This window comes from Falco peregrinus, chromosome 16 (genome assembly GCF_023634155.1).
Source record: "Falco peregrinus isolate bFalPer1 chromosome 16, bFalPer1.pri, whole genome shotgun sequence".
NCBI classification, from domain to species: Eukaryota; Metazoa; Chordata; class Aves; order Falconiformes; family Falconidae; genus Falco; species Falco peregrinus.
This window is the reverse complement of record NC_073736.1, coordinates 1,626,673-1,648,089: the sequence shown is the minus strand read 5'-3', so window position 1 is coordinate 1,648,089 and position 21,417 is coordinate 1,626,673. Positions and strand designations below refer to the sequence as shown.

The 21,417-nt window shown below is 47.6% G+C and overlaps 1 protein-coding gene across 1 annotated transcript in view; it reads left to right on the top strand.

Annotated features, from left to right (window-relative positions):
* PKP1 (plakophilin 1) overlaps positions 1-20,331 on the top strand; it is a 42,138-nt gene extending 21,807 nt beyond the window's left edge. Inside the window, exons 4-13 of the mRNA XM_005239595.3 lie at positions 4,579-4,723; positions 6,250-6,457; positions 7,203-7,380; positions 9,461-9,575; positions 10,781-10,936; positions 11,040-11,216; positions 13,280-13,433; positions 13,942-14,128; positions 18,946-19,030; positions 20,260-20,331. Coding sequence (XP_005239652.1) covers positions 4,579-4,723; positions 6,250-6,457; positions 7,203-7,380; positions 9,461-9,575; positions 10,781-10,936; positions 11,040-11,216; positions 13,280-13,433; positions 13,942-14,128; positions 18,946-19,030; positions 20,260-20,331 — 1,477 coding nt within the window. The remainder of the gene's footprint in view (positions 1-4,578; positions 4,724-6,249; positions 6,458-7,202; positions 7,381-9,460; positions 9,576-10,780; positions 10,937-11,039; positions 11,217-13,279; positions 13,434-13,941; positions 14,129-18,945; positions 19,031-20,259) is intronic.
* Positions 20,332-21,417: the final 1,086 nt, after the last annotated feature.

The window sequence follows — 21,417 nt, the reverse complement described above, 5'->3', positions numbered from 1 at the left end:
GAAAACTCTGAGTCTTTGTCCCCCTCCAGCTGGAACCTGAGGTACAAGAAAACAGTGGTTACTGCCGGATGACATTGCATTATTTCTGTTTGCCGACGTGCTGCCCATATTGCTTCCAATGCCACGGGCACGTGCGGCTGAGAGCCCAGGGCCAGGCTAGATCGTGATACGTGGTGGTTGTGGCTCTGCAACAACCTGTGCACTAGCCAGCTGGTTACGTGCATCTGTGCCGGGTGTCCCCTCTGCCCTTGCAGAGATGCGGCCACTGGCCAGTGGAGCTGAGATCTGAGGCAGGTCAGTGAATTGCCCCCGGTGCGGTCAATGCCTCCCGAGTGACTTCAGGGGAGACCCAGGCGTTTGAGCTGGAGATGTAAGTGAGAGGCCAGGCTGATCTCTGCCCTTCTGAGGGATTCAGGGTATTCCCATTTGTGAAGATGAAGAGATGAGCTGGAGTGTCTGCAGACATTCTCCAGCTTAAGGGTTGTTGATACAGATCAGGAGCCATTAATGGACACCTACAATATGTGTTGTCTTCTGTAATACCACATGCACCTTTGGCCTCAATTTCAGATGTGGATGCATTTCCCCTTGGTGCTCTCTGGGACAAAAAGGATAAACCAGCACATTAGAGATCATGGGGAAGCAAGTGTCTCTCAGAGCACCAGGAAATATGCACGATCTTGGTGCTACTCTGTTAAAGGACTTGAATACTCCAGCTGGCAGCTACAGAGGAGGCAGTAAAGGCTGGGACAATCCTTTGGATTTTCCATTCAGACATATTTGTCTGTGGTGATACTGACTTGGCCCCAGCCAAGCTGTGGCAGCCCCTGTGAGCTGTAGCTACAGGTCAGGGTGTCCTGTAACCATCCATTCCTAGGCAGAAGCTCAGTCTCTCTGGAAACTGTAAACAGTGAAAATGTAGAAAAGTTACTGAAAGAGTCAGAAAAGGTATTGAAGGTGTTTTCTGCTAGATCTCCTCTCTTTTGGGATAAATAGAGGTGACTACTATCAAAAGATAAATTCTCCAGGGCTATGCCACACAATGAAAGAAGAACCAAGTACAACGATAGGTACCGTCATTTTGGTTTGGTCTTGTTTGGAATTAACTGCCTCTAAAAAGGACTGTTTCACAGTGCTGGCTCCTTGTGATGTGAACTTGCCCGCGCTGCGCATTTGCATCCAAAGCAGTTGCTGTGGAGCTGTGCGTGATGCTGCCCTGGCAGGGATTGTGTCACTGCACATGGTGGGGATGCCCTCCTCCCTGGCTCAGTGTCAGTCTGTGCTCATCTCCCCTGGCACCTGCCCGGAGAGCCAAGCCTGAGGGGAAGCTCAGCTGAGCTTTCAGTGCCATCAAGACCTTGGTGCCACGTCCCAGGGGTGGACACGGCTGCTCGGCGTAGACCGTGGCTATCAGCTTGGTTCCAGTGCTTGGATGTGCGAGACAAGTGAATCCATTGTGATTTTATTAATGAACAATGGAATTTGTCAGAGTTTTCTGGCTTCCTCCTCTCCTGGAACTTGCAGCCCTAATAACCAGGATGGAGACTTAGATCTGATTAACAGCAACCAATCTGCTAATACAAAGTAAACCAAAAGCATTAGTAGCAAATGAGGGAATTTGCCTTTCTGTGATACTGATCCTTGTATTTGTTTCCCTTCCACACCTGAATCTGATCATCTAATTTGTCTCCTGTTGAATCATTTCTAATTGAGGTCTCTCCCTATTCTGATTGCTGCTTTCTTGTGGAAGAAGAGCAACCTTTGGAGCTCTTCCTACCAGGCACATTGGCCCAGGCTGGAGATGGCCACGGCCCAAGAATTTGTCTTGGAGCGGGCTGTTCTCGTCGTGTAGATCTGGTTAGGAATATCCCTGACTGGCTGATGAACAATCTCCCATTAGCGCAGGCTTTGCCAGGGTGATTATATTCTCAGCTAGAAGAAAACACTGCTTCTCAGGTGGCATGACTGAGCCCAGCGGCTCAGCCTCTGGGAACTTCTCCTGCTGGTGAGCCAGCAGGGGAAATGGAACCTTCCCCATCTTTTCCCACACAGAACTGGACCTGGGTGCCCAGTTTTTTACTGATGAAGGAGGGTTTGGCCCTCTTACTGAGTGGGTGTGTAGAAAACCACCATCCTTGAGTAGCTGGACCAAATGGACATCCTTCTTTCTCATAAAAAGTGCACCTGATTTAGGGGTTCTCTCAATTTGGTAAATTAAAAAGGAAAAAAAAAAAATCACCATTATTAATTAAGCTGTGTGGCCTCTGGCCTGGTGCGTTTAATCAGGTGCCTCCCCCCACACACAATGCCAGCCTAGGTCTGGATCCCTCAAAGGAGAAGTCCCTCTGGTGCTTCCCATGCTGGATCCATCTGCATCTCAGCTCTGTTGCATGTCCGAGGAATGTGAAAAAGACTAAGAGAAAATCACGGCATCCTGCATCCAAATGAAAGATTTCTGAGGTTCCATAGTTCCTAGTTTAAATTTTGTCTTTCGGTTTTATGTTTCCTTGTTGCAAGTGTAATGGAAGTTTCTGTGAGCCAAGTTTTGATACAAGTTCAGACTGATGAAAAATCATATGACGAAGCCATGTTTTATTGATAGTGTAGAAATAGAAGTGGAATGAGTTCATCTAACCTTAGACATTGAATGCTTAAGGTCCAATCCAAGACTGTTGTCTATCAGTCCCGTCTATCAGCAGAGGTATCTCCAAGCCTTCCTGTCTCAGGAAGAATGTCTAAGATACAAAAGCAAGTTGTTCTTAGAAGCACCTATTTCTCTCCATTGACCACACAGGTGCTTAAATGAGTAATATAAACTAGACAGAGACTGATAGCCATGAGGGTTGGGGAGACAAAACAGCCTGTCACGCTGCCTTCCAGTGTCACAGCATGATTGTTAGGTTTGATATCTTGTATGAAATTTGCTGTAGAATTATGGATATTATTCACTGGCCTGTGTTGTGTGAAGGTGAATCTTTGGATGCTAAGGACAAAATATTTTATCTTATTGTAAGCTGCTGGTGGTGGTGACCACACTTGGGTGTCCTTCTTAGACCTTTATTCTTAATGTTTCTTTGACACAATGAAAATAATTCTGCATATCCCATGCCTAGAAGAAGCCACCCCCTCGTAGTAATATTTAGCACTTCAAATGCAATTGGTTCATTTAACGAACCAATTTAAAAACACTGTTTTGTTAGTCTGCCAGATTGCCTGAGGACAATCAGCCCCTCTACATAGTCACTCATTAGTTTGACATGGAGAAAAAGCTTATGTAGAAATTAATGTGGTTCAAACAGGACCTGATCTCCCCAGTCTCCAGGTAAAACTCCACATCAATCGCAACTGGAGCTTCAACAGGGAATAACATCAGCCAGGCACAACGATGACCTAGTTGTCCTCGCAAAGCCCTCCCTCGCCTTTTTTATTTCATCCACTGTTAACAAAGTGTTTCCCATTTGTATCCCATCACTGCTGAAATAGTAATGAACAAACAGGAGTTTGGGGTTTGACTCTTCTCAGTCCTGAACGTTGTGTGGTCATTTATTCTGGTGCAAATTGACGCAGACCCTCTGCCACGAGCAGAGACCCTGCTGCAGCCAGCTGCACGCCTAAGGTGCAAGGATGCTCAGAAGAGAGAGTAACCTTTGTTAGACTAACTGAAATAATTGGAAACGCAGACAAGCTTTGCAGGTCAGAGCCCCTTCATCAGTCTGAAAGTTTGTTCCTTTTTATAATTTTATGTGATTAAAACATCACAGTTGACGCTAAATAGGTACAAGCCAAGGAGAGCAAGACCTTCATATTTCTGAACAAGTGGACAAATCTTCATGTGTTTGTATTTTCCCCCAAGGTTTCAGTCCTGCTCCCAGCCAGAGGCATTCATATCCTTCCTCTGGAGTCTGTAGGCACATTCTTTACCTATAACAGGGATGATGACAGTGGCCAACTTTTGGGAAGAGCTTGGAGACTACCAGTGTAAACATACCCTGGGAGCAGGATGTCTCACTGCTATTATTAGTATTTCATAAACTCAATATTTGTCCATCCCATCACTCCAGACATGCCAGTTGCGTTTTCCTAAGGGATCTGCTCTAGCCTCCCAAGACCATCAGCTGCTCTCACATTTTTGCTTCCACCACACCTCACATCAAAGGATCGCATGCTGTGGGAAAAGCATCTGCCTACTTTAGATTGCCCTAATAACCTGACAGATGGTTTCACTCTTGTCCACTAATTCTTTTATTTGAGAAACAGTGAATACCGGTTCATTAAACCTTCCACTTTAGACATGATTAGACATCTAGCACCTCAACCAAGCTTTTATTTTCTGTCTCCTTTGTTTCTGGATAGACCAGATCCATAATTTATTAGCCTTAGTGTCCTCCACTGTATATTTCCCACTTTCATCATCTCTTTTTTGAGACAGAGAAATGCACTAGGGGTGCACCGTGTGGTTTATGTGGCAATATGATCATATTTTACATTTTGTAATCGATTCCTTCCTAACAATTCCCAGTACTGACGTAGCCATTTCAGCCGAGCATTCACGCCATGCTGTATTTCTCTTTAACACAGAATATGTGGTGATGAGATAGACGGCGGTACAATGACCATCCAGAAAGCCATACAGCTTCTGTGCTCCTCTGATGACAAATACCAGGCCATGGGTGCTTACTACCTCCAGCACACCTGCTTCCAGGATGAGTCTGCCAAGCAAGAGGTGAGCAAACCCCTTCGGAGCTCTTAATAGCAGTCAGCTGGGATTTTAAGAGGGGAATAGTTACCAGGCAGTGGAGGAGACTGTGTCCACGTTATCACCGTAAGTGGCCGTGACGCAGGTTATCGGGTTTTGGTGATACAGAAGCAGGCACCCAGGTGCAGTGTCTTCTTCTGGATGCAGTTCCACACAAATCTTTTGCTATGTCAGAGCTGCAACATAAGAGCCACATAAAATTGCCCTAAATGATCTTCACTGTGCATTGCTCAGTGACATTTCAGCCATTTCCAGCCATAGATTCCAGCCCATGGGTTAACAGTAATCAGGTACAAATATACTGGATCAAACAGAAGCCCTTCTTACGGAGCAGCTTATTTTTCTTATGCTCTCACTCTCCAGTTACTAAATTAATGCCAACGTGCAGCAAAGGAAGCAGCCTTAAGGACGGATCTGCTGTAGCAAGGCTGTCACAAAGGTTTATCCCCACCCCGGTGTGCTTGCAGTCATGCAAACCTGGGGTTACCACGGTGCCATCCTTACGGAGGTGGCCTCCCATTGCCTGACATGATAGCGGAGCTGGACACACGGCAGAGTGCAGGGACAGATCTCTGTGCCCTTGCTGCAGCTGTGGGAGTGCAGGTACCCCAGCCCACGCACCGTCGCTAATGGTGGGGTGGCCACACCCTTCGTTACCGTTGAAAACACTCTCTGAGCACCGGCCTGTCCCATCCCATCGCTTCCCAGAAAGATGTGTCAGAGCAGGTATGTGAGTCATCCCGGCGCACGCTTGTTTTCTTTCCTTTCTGAAAGGCGCTCATTCATTTTCTATTGTCAGCAAATCCCCAGCCCGTGGGCTGGATTGCGCCAGGAGGGGCTCCATGCGGGATCATGTCCCCAGGAGACCTGCTACAGAGGGCATCCTACAGCGGGAACGCTCATCGTTTTGGAGAGCTCAGCTGGAGGAATTTGCCTTCAAACCTCCCTGACATGTGCGTGGTGTCCTGCCGGCCGGGGTTCACACCCCTTCCCGGTGCTGCCCCAGCTGAGGACAGCCCAGTACGGCTCCTGGCTGGCCTGGAGGGTGTTTACACTCTGCCGTGAGCATCCCTTTTAGCTCAGCCTGTGATTTCAGGATGCAGATAAATTACCACATCATGTCATTATATTGCTATAAATGGCCTCTACAGATAGGCAGAGCAACATTTTCACCTGATGCAGGGTGATGGACGTAGGTGAAAGTTTGTGGGAGCAAGCACATTTACATCAGCAATGGCCATTACGCATGGACATCCACTTCTGGAGTGTAAGCTCCAACCTCAAGGCCAGCACCTTTGTGCTCATGACCTCTGGCCTGAACCAGACATGTAATCTGCAAGCTCTCGCCACCCTTTAACTGCCAGGTCTGCTTTCCCAGCTCCCCTGGGTATGTGCCATGTGGGCTCCTTGCACTGCCATGCCCATTCTAGTTGTCCCTGTCCCAGCGATGCTCTGCACCCCTTGCTGATGGCAGCTTGTCCTCCCTGGTACAGGTCTATCGGCTGGGGGGAATCGCCAAGCTCGTCGAGCTGCTCCGCAGCACAAACCAGAACGTACAGCGGGCAGCAGCCGGAGCCCTTCGAAATTTGGTCTTCAAGAATCCAACCAACAAGATAGAAACCCGGCGGCAGAATGGGATAAGGGAGTGCGTGAGCCTCCTGCGGAGGACGGGGAACACTGAGATTCAGAAACAACTGACAGGTACGCAGCAGCCTGCTCAGCCCTCAGCAAGGACCATGCTCCTCCCTGCCTGTGGGCCGTGTTGCTCCAGCACACGAAGGGCCAGTAGCCATGTGCTGCCACACCACAAAGAGGAAGGTCTATTCTCCTGTCACACCAAATGGCAACCTAAACCAGAAGGCAGAGGAGGTTCTGGCCCTTCGTTGTCCCATAAAGGTTCCTCATGTCATAAGCGCCCATTGGGGAAGCACCTGCCCCAGGTTTCCCCCCACAGCTGTGGTCACCCTGCCATTCCCATGCCTTCCTGCACCCCTGCTCCCTGCTGTTCTCAGGGAAGGTCAAGGGTGCTGGAGATCCCAGTATGGCTGGGCAGATCGTCTCATGGGTGTCTCACCTTTTCTTGAAGGATTGACGTGAGTTCGTTGGTGCACATCACCTTCAGCTGTGACCGAGGTCTTGTGTACAAGCCTTTATGAGATCCCAGGAAAGATGCCCTTCCCCCTGCAATCTAATGGCAATAAACAGCAATTCTGGGGGAAGGCAGGATGCTCAGATGCCCACCTTCACATGACACCATGCCCCTGGTGCCCATCCTGCCTCTATACTATAGGGATGGACAGAGACTAGGCTTTAGGGCAGCTTCTGCACGCTTAGTGCAAAGAAGGATGAAGTGAAGGAGGGCTTAGTTGCTGGAATTCACTCTGACCTAACAAAAGTTTCTAATACATGGTGAGCCTCTGCTTGAGCCTGTCTCCTACCTTCCTAGGACTGCTCTGGAACCTCTCCTCCACTGATGAATTAAAAGAAGAGTTGATACAGGAGGCACTCCCTGTCTTGACAGACTGCGTTATCATCCCTTTCTCTGGCTGGTCTGATGGCAGCTGCAATAGGACAAGAGAAATTATTGACCCAGAAGTATTCTTCAATGCTACAGGCTGTTTGAGGTGAGTCACCCAGCAGGGAGTTACTGTAGCTTGTGTCCGTTGACAAAAGCTGAGGCTGTCTAAATCCTCTTACAATAAGCTAAAGACACACTCACTGCAATCGTATTAATAAAACATTCTCCTTGAGAAAGTTTTCCTGACTAAGAGAAGGTGGAGAAAAATAACATGTAACATGTTTTTCCTAGTAGCTTTTTTTTTTTTTTTTTTAAGAAGTTTGTTCTTGCTAAGTCTCTGCTCAAAAAATATAAGTTGCTTTGTCATAGGAGAGCTGCAACAGTGAAACCTGGCAGTGTTCAGCTCAGGGAACTCCACACCTTTTCCTTTAGATTTTTGAGGGTCCCAGAGAAAATTTTGGTTGCTAGAAAACAAACTGGTATGGCTTTTAAGTGACAAAATGACACAATCCTCTATGTGGGGAAAACAGGGCTTTTCCCACTGATTTTAGTAACTGTTTTAGCACAGGGAAGTCCCATTGCCCTGGACTTTTCCTGGCTCATCAGGCAGGTCAGTGACAAAACAGGAGGTGCAGACTGAGCCCAGAGTAGTTTATTTTTTTTTACGGGAAAGCCAGAGCCCTTTTGTAGAGGATCTTCGCCCTGACTTGCTGTTTCTCCTACCACCCTCCTCCGCTTGGATGCAAGCTCCTTGTCTCACTGGGAACAAGTGGGGGGAAGAAAAAAAAATACCCTGTATAATTAGGTACTTTCATCAAGTGAAGCTCTCCCCGAGGGAGCGCAGCGCCAGCCGCACCCTTACCAGACATGCAGCTAGTAGGAGCTGTATCTGCTTATGAAACGAAATGGGTGAATACAGCAGGGGCCTTTGGAGACGTGATACTATCGTCTTCTGTGGCTGGGAACCGTGTCTGAAAAAGAGCGAGTGCTGCTCCTTTCCCTGCCCTGGAAGGCACCTTCCCCATGCAGTTGCATGTCAGGGTGTCTGCTGTACTTTGCACGAGGTGCTCTGCTTTCAAGACCACGTCAACCCACCAATGCCACAAAATAGCCCATTAAAAGAAGGGACAGGGTACGATGACACCTTGCAAAAGCAGCTCTCCGTGGAGTTTAACTCAAGGCAGGCTCTGTCTCCCACATCGCAGTAACATCCAGCACCCGGGTGTGGGTCAGCAGGGATGCTCAGCAGCCTGGGGGACCCAGGCAGGGCAGCAAGACAGGTAAGGAAAGCAGGATGGTTGGGTCCGGAGCCCCTGCTCCGAGGGTTGAGCCGGGATTGCTCTGACTCACTGCCCTGCCACACCATAACACAGAGATGAGAACAGCCTTGGGTTTGCCCTGGGCTCGAGCCATTGCTGCTCAAGCATTTCTGGATTGCAGATGACTTCATGTTAATGAGGAGGCTGCAAATCAGAGTGAACATCAAATCCAGTTCTGGAACGCCTGGAGTGAATATCTCACAAGGACTGCCAACCTCTCTTTGTTTTTCATTTGCAAGCTACAAGGCAATAAAACAGGGAAGAAAAAAACCCAACAAAACAACAAAAAACATTTCCTGTTACTGGAAAAACTCCCCTGTCCTGGCAGCAAGCCGTGCTTGGGAATACACTGCATTACAAACTGGCCAGTCCCTCTGGTCAGAGCAACTGCTGCTCTTCAGCTTCTCTGCCCCACTGTCCCACACATATATTGCTGTTGACCCTGTGTAGCTCCATGCTTACAACCAGGTGCACCTTCCTGATTTTCACAAGAATCCCAGATGGTCTTTATTTAGCCTTCTCTTTGGAAGCACCTCCAAGGAGGCGAGGAGTCTGTGTAATGGCACATGCACAGCCTCCGAGGCAAATACTGCTGATAGTTACTCTCACTAGGAGGACGCACTCTATGCAGAGCTCCTCAACAGGATATTTTCCTAGATTAAATAGGTCCTAAGGAGCAACAGGAGAGCTGTGCACCAGTGCGGTCCTTCAAAATGAGACCAGTACACCAGCCTTGCTGAACCTACAAAAATATCCTGGAATTCAATCATAGCTACAGGCAGAACAGCCCACAGAAACTAGTGAGTGAACCCAACCAACCATCTCTCCTCCTTCTCTCCTGACATGCTTCGTGATGACTTTATTCAGAAACCTGAGCTCTGCAGACATGGGACGCCAGACCATGAGGAACTACCCTGGCTTGATCGACTCTGTCATGACTTACTCCCAGAACTGTGTGGCTTCTAACCGACCAGATGATAAGGTACCAGATGCTCACCCCAAGCTGTTTGCTAGGGTTCAGCCCCATAGCCAGTAACTGCAACTTTGGGAACATCTCAAAATCCCTTTCAAATGAACACAAGAGGGACCAGACTTTTTGGGGCTGCTCTTGTCCTTCCAAACCCCTGTGCGATCTGTCATAGGATTGCTCTGGGCCTGAAGTAGTGGTGGGTTTTACAATTTTCCTTTACCAAACACAACAGGCATGGCAAAATATTTTGGCCCCTGAACCTCCAATGTGCTTTCCCCCATTCCCCTCTTACCTTGAGGTCCTTTCAGCATCTTAACCTCCATCTCTTGCTCTTCCCTCCACTAAATCTCTTCATCCAGCAGGACTCAAGTCCCAGATTGGCAGCTCAAGTCCAACAGGACTATAATCCCCAGCTTGGCACCACATCCAGCAGGGAGCCAGGAGCTGGCATCTTTCTGCCCTCCCCGCACTGTGTCTCTGACTGCTACGTATAAGCAGCACTTATCCTGGACAAAATAGCATTTATAGCCACGTTTTCTGGAGTTCCACCTGTGATACTAGCCAGATATCCTAAAGCCATCGATGCCCAAAAAAGTACCAGAATTATTTCAGATGAGAAGTTCCTCTTTGGGGAATGGCTTTTGCATGACCAGTTTCAGCAGCACGTACCGAACATGGCTCTCTGGCCGTGTGTCCGTGTGGTCTGGTGCGGGTGGCAGGTATCTAGTGAAAATTCTTCCTTGCTCTTTACATTAGGCATTCTGGCATCCAGGTAAAGGAGGCTTAAAAGCCTGTTCTTGGTAAAAAGTGTCCCCTAATCTGTAGCTGTGACTTGGATAAAGTCACTGAAAGTTGACTATGGCAAGAGGAAGACTTTCAAGAGCCAGCATTTCCTAGCGGGCCGTTTGATATAAGCACGCTCTGCACTCTCTTTTCCCGTTTATCAAACCTCTCTGCAGCAGTGGGACCTAACAAGGTTCACTGAGTCAGCCAGCTCACTGGCATTTGGGCAATGTGGCCTTCATTCATGCCTAGTAGACCTCCTCCTTCCTTCCCATCCATTGCTGCCTTAAGCAGGGTCAGGAGCCTATGCAGTATAACTGTTAAAAAAGCTAATTACAGCGTGGTATATGTCCTCTCTGGAGCTATAGCAGGTGCTGCTCCATATTTTTCTGCCTAATGTGATGCCTGCATTTTTATTCTGGGGGTGATTTCAGTCTGTGGAGAACTGCATCTGCATCCTGCACAACCTTTCCTACCGCCTGGATGCTGAAGTTCCCAACAAATACACCCAGCTCAACCACATGGCCCGGAGCGTTTATATGGACAAAACTCTCACAGGCTGTTTCAACAGCAGGAGTGGTAAAATGGAGGTAAGATGTACCTCAGAGGGCTTGGAAATGTGAGGTTCAGCCCCAGGCAGGGGCTGCAAGTGAAGAGCAGTATCTGAGCTTCCAGTTTCTCATCTCTTTGTAGAATGATGAGTACGGTGTTCCCCTTCCTGAGGAGGATTTTAAACCCAAAGGACCCAGCTGGCTGTACCACTCTGATGCCATCCGCACCTATCTGTCCCTGATGGATCAGAGCAAGAAGGATGCCACCCTGGAAGCTTGTGCTGGAGCTCTGCAGAACCTCACTGCAAGCCGAGGGCTGGTAAGTGCTCCTCCCTCCTCCGCACACTCGCAGCCAAAGGTGTCAGCACTTTACAGCCATCAGAAAGGGCAATGTCCCCCTTAAACCTCAGGGCACTACTGCAAGTCTTTCCATAGTGGGGGTTTCAGCTGAGGTATTTATTAATGCCGAAAATAGGGTCTCATGGGGGGCTCTAATCAGCATCCCAAGAGTCCATCCCAGATCCACACATTGCATTTCCCCAGGCTGTTGGTCATACTACCAGCATCTACTGGTATTGGCACCCTTCCCCCAAGACACCAGTGAGGATGTGCCCAGATGTGCACATGCAGACAAATGTCATTAAAGGAGAGAGCAAGGATGTGCGTGCGCCACCGCCTGTGTGTGTTTTTAAGTGGGAGGTGGCTCTAATAACAGGGTGGGTTGTGCTGTGGATTGTGGCTTGTCCTCACATCAGAGCTGCTTGTAAAGTAGCTCTGACAGATGTCCTAACCTGTAGGTATGGCAGTGTGGAGGTACCCACGGGCTGCGTGACACCGCGGGTATTGCAGGAGCTAGGGCATGGCAAGGGACACGTCATGACAGCAGCTCTGTTGTGCCCAGCATCACTGCCGTGGACACGTCCTCACAGGCTGCCTTCACGTGGGCAAACCTCGACTTGTCTGTTTGTGTCAAACTTCATCAATTCCAATTTAAATAAGATGGCTAGGGAGATAAAGAGATAATTATTTCATACGTAGGAGAGGCATGTCACGTGTGCAAAGCGTTCCACCCAGAAACACGGCGTGACTCACGAGAGGAGCCTTCACTGTGAGGAGAGCCTGAACCTGCCAGGTCTCATCTCCTGGGAGCTTTTGTTACAAGTCTTGCAATGTGAAGTAGGGTTTTTTGGCAGTCAAACCAAGCACTGCCACTAACAACCATGTGGGGAGAGGCTGTCGCAGTATGGGTAGAGCTGATCAGAGAAATGGGGTTGAAGCCGTGTGCTCCAAGGAAAGGAACAGCCTTTCAGCAATCAGCATCATTATACAAGAATGTCTTTTGGGCAGGGGGGAAGAGAACAAACAAACAAAAAACAGCTCCGACAGTGTTGAAGCAATTCATTTCAGCCTTCTGGAATGGAATGGCTGGAATTTGCCTGGATGTGCAGAAGCAGCTTTTCCTTTCAAGGGTCTTATTCCAGCTCAGAGCTGAGGTTGGGGTGGGTGGCTGGGTTTGCTGTCACTTGAAAGAAAGGGAAACTGGGGACAAGCTTACAAAGGTTACTATAATCCTTTAGCTTATAGAGGATGGCTCCGAATTTCTTCTCAGACTGCACTTTACACACCCCAGCGCTGCTGGTATGAATCTAACACTGCACATGTGCCTTTTGGAGCATGGGAGAGAAACTGAGTCTCAGCCCACTGGAAGAGGGCTGTCTTCCAGCCCATTCCCTCCACTCCCATGTCACTGTTGAGGGACATGTGTCACTGGTGGTATGACAATCTTCAGAAGCCTTTCCGCTGGGGCAGTAGCAGAGCAGTTCAGTTTAAACTCTCTCAGTAAGAGGGCAATTTATTATGGGTATGTGCTTGAACGTCCATGAATGCTCATCTGCATTAGCTACGTGCTGAGATCTTCTAGATTTACCTAGCCAAACACCAGATCAGAATCCAAGATAAGTATTTTTGGTCTTCAGATTGTTTTTTGAAAGTGTCCATTGGCCATTTCTGTTCTACCACATCCTATTACTTATGGCATGGCAGGGAGCTGCAAGGGCACTGTGAAGGGCAAGGGCAATGCGGGCACGAAGGTAAAACTTCTCCAGCTTTTGGGAATATCAGTTGGGTGAGCAACTGTCCCCACTCAGGCTCTAGAAAGAGGACAGAAGTGCCAGTCATATCACGGAAGATGGGAGGTTGACTTTGCAAATGTGTGTGGGGCAGAGGGGTGAATGACAAAGTACGTGGGATTACGGTAGCAGGGGAAGGTATTATACAGATGCTTATTTTACAGTGTAGTCATGTTTGTCTGGCCCTGTACATCATCCCAGTTGTGTCCTCCTGGCATTAGAAGTCATGAGACATCTCTGTTCTGTCCCCTAGATGTCCAACGCAATGAGCCAACTGATTGGTTTGAAGGAAAAAGGTTTGCCCCGCATAGCACGGCTCCTCCAGTCCAACAGCTCTGAAGTCGTCCGGTCTGGAGCTTCTTTGCTGAGCAATATGTCCCGGCATCCTGTTCTCCACAAAACCATGGGTAAGTAACTTCCACCACAGCAGATACCAGAACAGTGTCTGGTTTCTAGCTCTCCAATATCTGCCCATCTTGCTTTGTAAACCCCACAACAGGACTTAGTCAAGCTCTGAAACTGGGCAAAGCAATGTCATTTCTTCTGGCCAAAAGGACAATTACAGGTGGCATCTGCAGGCTTAATTAACAAAATCTGTGCTATCTCAAAGTCTCTACAAGCATGTGGTATGCTTTGTAGACAATGACAAATCTGCAGGATCATGAGAATGACAGTGTTTTGGGAACTGAGTTGGACATGACTACCCATGAGCAGTATCATTGCCCTTTCAGAGGCCTGTAACACTCATTTTCTCTTGGAAAGTGATGACTATTACGCCGTTGCTGTCCAACATTATTAGTGCTCCCTTCCAGAGATAACGCTGCATTCTTGCATTGAGTCGTGCTAACACAAATAGTATCATTCACTTGTGCTAGGTTTTATTTAAATGTTGATTGGAACATTCCACCTCTTTAGCTCACCAGGTGCTCCCAGATGTATCACGTCTCCTGTCATTCCAGTCTGGAAATACCAACAGCTATGGCGAGATCATGACATCAGCTTGTTACACTCTGAGGAACCTCATCATGTCCAACCCACACCTGGGAAAGTCTTACTTGACAAGCAACATGCTAAATAATGTTGTAAGCCTGTGCCGAAATGGGTGAGTTTGGGGCAGACAGCATGGAGAGGGTCGGGCACAGACATTTTTGAGCCCATATACACTGTGCAAAGCCAGGTTAGCCCCAGAGCCTTCCCAGCACTCTTCAGAGCCATAGTAAAGCACTACTCTTTCCCCGTGCTTGTAAACTGAGAGCCAAAAAAATCCAAGCGTGTTGCTAGACAAATCCTCTGCACCAATTTTTTGGAAACGGGCATGAGCCATCCAGGGTGGGATTTGCAAAGGGACCTCAGGAAATTTGCTGGTTGGATTTTAAGAAATTCTAGAAAGAACTGAAGCATCAACATCTTAAACCCTTTAAAATTTTCCAGCCCTCAAACCAGGGGATGTCAGGACGCAGCCTGGCTCCCTCATACCTCGGCTTCCCACTCACGGCTTCTTGCAAACCTTGTCATGAAAGTCAGGTCTGAGATTTGGGCACTGCTGATATAGTGGGGTTGTGCTTAGATTTAGTGTTCAGATTTTTTCATCTTTCTCTTGAAACATCCACCTCAAGGGGCAAAGATGCAGCTGTGATGATACTTATTTATATGTATTACTTTAAGTACCTCTTCTGGTCTACTCACACATATTTTACAACAACTGAGCAATCTCAACATATTTTACCACTTCTTATTTTAGGACTTTGTTTGAGTTTTGGTGGTAGTAATTCTGTCCTGCTTGTTACCCATGATCCCTACAGCCCTGTGCAAAAGCTTGTCAACCCTTGCCAAGCTGTATGTTCGCTCCTGGCCAAACTGGTGTTAAGCTTACATGATCTTTGACCATGTATACTCCTTCCTAGACCTTCATCCCTCTTACCATCTGTCTTTGTTTTAAAATACCTTATGCAAGTAACCTAGTGTTTTCTGTCGTGTGAAAGACATTCGCGTGCCTTCTCCATCATCCTTTGATAAACCACTTATGATCTACCACTGGTGTCATGCCAGCAGAAAGCCTTTCAGTCATTAGAAGTGGCTTCCTTGTGTAGTTTGGACCTCAGCCAACAAACATTGGTCAGTTTGCTGCTTTTATATGTTTCCACTCTACAGCAAGCCCAATTAACATGAAACCCAGCCCTCTCCTAAGTCCTCATTGTTTCGAATGGCATTTTCTCCTGCCTAAAGTCCCGCTTCGGATCCCTCAGACCAGTCGTCAGCTAATTTACTCCTTCAGCAGCATTGCACAAGTGGGGCTGTGCGTACCTTAATTGTCTTGACTGCTTTGTCTGATGAGCTTTACTTGCAGTGACTCACTAAACTGCGAGAGTTACTAAACTCTGGAGATGTCCTCGGTGTGTTCCTCCTGCCTCCTGTATCACAAACTCCTTCTGAGAAATTTCCCCATTCTTAGGGTGTCCAATACTTGAGTTGTTCCTTTTCCTCCATGGTTCACTTCTGTCCCCAAAGATTTTTATGCTGTTCAATTCTTATGAAAAAAATTACAATTTACACCCAAGACCAATCTTACTCACTAAAGCCGTATCATTTCAGACTGTTCCCATAGGGCAGATGTGAAAGAAACCTCCCGTTTCTCCCTTTTAGTGAACTGGACACAGTGTTAGCTAACTTTTCCCACTTCACTGTGTAGCCTGTGAAGATAAACAAGAAATTTTAGGGTGGGATTTGTCCAGCCCTAGATCAGAACGAACCTCACCCACTCCCTGGTGGCAATAACTAGACCCAGCGCCTCTGCTGGGGGCTGTCACCTAGTGCAGACCCCATGTTCCCCACACTGATGCTGGACATGGCGAGTCCCACGCTGTCACCCCCTCCCTTCCCAGCACCACAGCCAGCAGAAAGACAACAGTGGAGGTCTCAGGGGTGGCCAGATGCAGAACACCATGCCATGTTGCACCTTGTTAGTATTTTGCAGTTTTCTGTTAATCTGCCCGGGTTCCCTGCGGACACACTTCCCTCACCCCCAGCGCTGGTGCTGGCCGGGTGGGTCTGTCTGTCTTGTGCCTCCCCAGCACCTTTCTTCTGCCACCCAATGACCATCTGCCTGTTCTTCTGAACCGGCCTCCCATTGCACTTGGTGCTGTATCTCATTAGTTTAACATGCTCAAACAGCTTGGAATTGGTATTTTAGAAAGGGCTTCCAGGTTACAGATAAGTAAGTTATGGATCTTTTTCTTTCCCATGTTCTTCTCGAATGCCAGCCAGCACTCCTCAAAGCTGAGGTTTCTCTTGCTTCATGTGTCTTGTAGCTGTATTCTGAGTGAAAGGCATGAAGGGTTCAGCAGTTTATCTGATAGCTGTGGTTTCTTCTTCCTGGAGCATCCCAATTAAATAATTGTCTCCATCTCCTACATATATCCTCATCTGTGGCATGGGTTTCATGGTGATGATGGTGTTCAGTCACTCTTATTTTTAATCCAAGTTGCCAAAACTTTGAATACTACCCTCTTTTTTTGTTGGTGTTTCTGAAAATCAAGCCAAGCTGCTGTTACTGATTTATTGTGATGTCTGATATCCTTTTCATCTTTCTTCTCCAACTGTCTGAAAAATATTTTCTGCTGATTTTCAAATGATACTATTTCTCAATTGTTTTCTCAATAATTGTTCTGCCTGCACTAAAAGCTTTTCTCCAAAACCTTTTCCTTTAATTTAGAGCATCAGACATGCAGTTCATCTCACAGTCCGTTTATCACTGATGTGTTTCAGTTTCTCTGTTTGTTCACTTTTCACACATTTTCTATTGCAAAATTTAATTTTGCAGTTTAATTCTACCATAGCATTTGACCAAAACTCATCCTTCAAGAAACTTAGGTCCTTCCTTGATTCTTCCCTGTGGAAGAGAGCTCTTCTCATCCACACATTGCCAATTTTCCACTTCTTTCAAAGACTGCACCTTGACATCAACATGATAAACCTATGACATCCTGAAGAAATCCTTATTCCAGGAATTCCTTGGCACGTCCTGTGACATACATAATGTTCTTCATTTTTTTGTCCTTTGAGGAAAAATTATTTTCCCCCATTACTTGATACGCATATATGAAGTCCTTAGACTTTTTGCTGCCCTCATGCTTCCCCTGCCCCAGCACCTCCTTGAGATTAGTGTCTTTTTTGTGTTTTGTTGAGTCAATAGTTTTTCGGATGACTGCTGCCACTGCCACCACTGGACATCTTCCTTGTTGTCTTTCTACATTTTTTTACAAATAATTCTATTTGTAGGAAAGAGACTGACCTTAAAATCAACTTTGATTTTTGAGCAACTTAGTTTTAAGAAATTTTTTCCTCAAATCAACTGTCCTTGGTATTCTGCTCCATTTTATACGCTGCTATAGGCACACACTATTCCCAGCACTTTTGTTTAGGATATGCTACTTTCCATATTGAAATTTTCATCACAGCTCCATCAGTACATGCTTAATCTTTTTATACATAAATAGAAGCAGTAGATGCTGTATGAAACAGAGTCAGTATCGATCCTTCAAATTAAGGGAAGAAATTCTTTTGTCTGAATTTGTAAATGGCTCAGATATCAGATGCTGGCAATTTTGCTTTGAACAGAAAAAAATCTTTTGAGGTGCGCTCTGAAGACATGATGGCAAAAAAGTATGTATTGGGAATCATTAGGAGCAAATTACAAAAAAAGAAAATCATTCTAGCTTAGAGAGAAACGATATGGAACAATGTATCCTTGAAAGCGAGTGTCCAGGACATGCACTGACCATCTAATCATAGATATCTTTGGGTTTATTGTTTTTTAATTATTTTTCAGCCACAAAAAATATTTCAGCCACAACATTTTTTTTCACATATAGTCATTCTGGTGACAGGGCATGGAATGGTTATAACCAGAGAAGGGATTTTCCAGTAAAACTTAATTCTTCTGCCCCACACCCTTGCTCAAGAACTTCTGCTGGTCTGCATCTCCCCCAGTCCTCCACACAATACCAACACGTACAGGCTGCACAATCACTTTGGAGTTAAACTTGCTAATTTCTTTGGTAACAACTGCCGTGCATGTTAGAGAAATGCCCCCAGATTTACTGAATGGGGGAACATTCCTGTCCCTTCACACTCCGGGCAGGGTGCTTGCAGGTCCCAGGTTCCTGCTAACTGGTCAGTCCCGTTTCTCATGCTCTGATGAGGATGGCTTTCAGGGCACAATGTTTTGTGAAGCTGTATCATACAGTGAGTCCTGAGTCTGGTCCCCTACCTCTCCATCATCCTGGCTGAGATAGGCTGGGGCTGTTGCACTGAACCCAGATCAGGAGTCTCCCACAGACAGGACAAGGTCCAGGAGATCAGGAGCAGTGATAAGAACCAGCAAGGAGCTTTATATCTAGGTGGTTGTATGAAATGTTCCAAAATTATAAAAGGTACTGCTATGACTCATGGTTTCGGAGATGTTACATGAGCAAGTATCTATTAAGTTGTGCTGAGTAAGGACTTACGGTTGCAGATGTTGTTATTACAAATGCTCCCGTCTCCTTCGCCCGTTCCTGCGCTGCCCTCCTGAGAGATTCACCCACACTGTCCCTATGGACTCTGAGGAAGGGTTGGCATCATGTCCCTCCTCTTTCACTCTCCCAAATTTCATGCTCCAGGAACACTCCTTCAGCTCAGTGTAATGCGTATTTTTCCACTGGCATCCTCCCCTCGTTTTCATTTGTCCTGTCCTGGTCCCAGGGGTTGTTGCCACATAACGTTGCTGAGAGCGAGGGGGGGTTACTGACAGCCCCCTGCCAGGTCTAGCCAGCCCTCCAGCTGGAGATGGGCCCACAGGGAGGCTGACGGTGGGTGATGCCCGTGGGTCGCTGCCTGGTGGCCTGCCGTAACTCACTGGGGTTGCTTTCATCTTCCCAGCTCCTGTCCGAAAGCAGCCGAAGCTGCTCGCCTCCTCCTGACAGACCTTTGGTCGAACAGGGAGCTCCAGAGTGTGCTCAAGCAGGTAAGGAAAACGCTTCTGTGTTTCGGCTGACAAGAGCAGCCCCAGTCCTGACTTGCTTGCTGCAGCCGGTGACCTAGCAGCGGTGGGAGCAGCCGGGGCGCTGGGAGCACAGCGATGCTCTCAGCAGTGAGCTGGGCGAGGGGCAGCCAGGGGCAGCTGCAGCTGCTGGGATGGGCTGTAGGGACGGTGACAAGCCTGTGCTGGGCAGCTGGCACCCTGAGGACAGTGCTTGTCCAGGTGGTCTCTGCCACAGCACAGCCACCCGGCTCCCATGGCCAGCGCAGGGTGTGCACAGCGCTGGGAGCAGAGCCGGGCGTCTTGCAGTACCCCAGGAGATTCCCTTCACTGAATCCATCGTGCAGGATCAGCATGTCCCAACAGATCCTTGGCAAGGTTCTTCCTCTCCTTCCCCCCATTTTCTTCTGTGTCCATAACCCTACCCTGTGGTTAGATCACCCTACAGTCAGGGTAATCTCTTAAACCCAGGATAGTTAGGATTTGTTTTGCTCCCTGCAACAGAAACTGCGAAAGCGCAGAGGCAGCCGGGGCACCGAGCAGCTGCCAGCTCCCGGTGGCTTGCTTTGAACAGGCTGGGTTTTTCCAACTCCACAGCAGCAACACCTGCAGAGAGTAAAAGGGCCAAATTAAAGAGGAGAGCACCATCCACCAAGGGGGTTCCCCGGGGGCAGGAAGGCAGAGAGCGCCGAAATACCCTTCTCATGTTAACGGTGAGGGACTTTCTCCATAGGAGCCTGTGCATCTCTGTGCCAGGCTCTGTTCGGGAGCCCGTGCCAACTCGTTTTGATGTGACTGAGTCACTCCTGTGTTCACACAGATGAGCATTGCATAGGTATACACCAGACGAGAAGGATGGGAGTCTGCAGGGATATAGGCACCATGCACATAGCTTTGCCGTTTTGCCAGGGTGAAGAGTAAGGTGAAATCATGTTCAGTGGCTGGTTCAGCAAAGGTTTCCTGCGGTGAAGCTGGAGAAGCCGAGCTGCTGGCGGGTGGGGAGCAATGCAAGGAAGATGAAGTCCGTCGATCAGGGTGGTGTGTCAGAGGCACACAGAGGGAGGACAGAGGAGGCTGCTTGGGAACGAAACGCACTTTTAAAGTGGAGGGCAGCTGCTGGAGTGGGGCAGCAGGCTCACTCGCACAGCAGTAGGTAGCTACAGTTTTGAAATTGATATGCACTCACCGCACTACGTATACATCTGCTTTTTCAGCAAGGATTTGATAAGAACATGATGGGATCTTTAGCTGGAACAACCTTCAGGACCCTCTCCTCCAGATTTTAGGAGCCTCTCCATGCACGTTCAGGCTGCAGGTGAGAACGGGGCCCTGGTGTGTGGGGAAAGGAGCGGTGCATCAACCCCCGGCCCTTTTTGCTATTTTTAATCTCCTTTAAAGTGGGTTTGTGAGATTTTCATCACAAATCTTAGCCCAAACTGCCAAGCATTTGTTTTGATGAAAGGTCCGAGGTCATGCTGTTCCAATGAACATCTGTCTAGTGCAGCTGCTGCCGGCACCGCGCAGCTCCGCGTTCCAGGCAGGCGCAGGCACTGTAGGACAGGCAAAGCCGCTGCACTGGGCTACGCCTCATGTGCCTGTCTTTCTTTCTTTGCCAAGCAATAACTGATTAATTACATTTCGCCAAATCCTCTCAGGTGGGGCTTTTCACAGAAATCTCTCCATGACATACTTTCATTCCTGAACTTTGAATGTTATCCAGATAGTGTCAGTAACATGCAATTAATTCCAGCACATGCTATGGCATTAACCACCACCCTTAGGGATTTTTTGAGTACTTAATAATCCACCTGTAAACCTCATGTCAAAATTTGGAACTATGTGCTGCCATCTGAAGAATCCCGATAGAGAAACCAGGTTAGAGAAATCATGGGCAGAATTTTCAGGGCACCATTATGGTTTTTTTCCTCAGTGCGAAATGAGGACTGAATCCATAAGGTACTTTTGATTCACAATTCCCACTGAAGGGAAAAGCTTTAAGCGCTTTTCAAATATCAGATGTCTCTATGACGGGGATTTGGGTTACCCAGAATGAATTATTTGCTCCATTCCCCGATGTGCTCTTTACAATCAAAAGAAGCACAGCCCTGAGGTAAGAGGAAATGTTGCAAAATCCCATTTCTTCCCTCTGCCCGGGTGCGGGTTTCACTTCTTGCTCTGTCAGGATATTTCCACTGGGAGTCAGAGGAGCATGGAAGGCTAGGGTGAAAAGCTATGGGCAGTACAGAGACTGGGTACAGGCTAAGAAAAACAGATATAAAAGTTGGTTTTGAATGTAATGAAAAGATTTCTTAAATGCTTTAATTATCTGGGGGTTTGGGTTTTCTTTGTTTTTTTCAATTGCAGAATTTGGA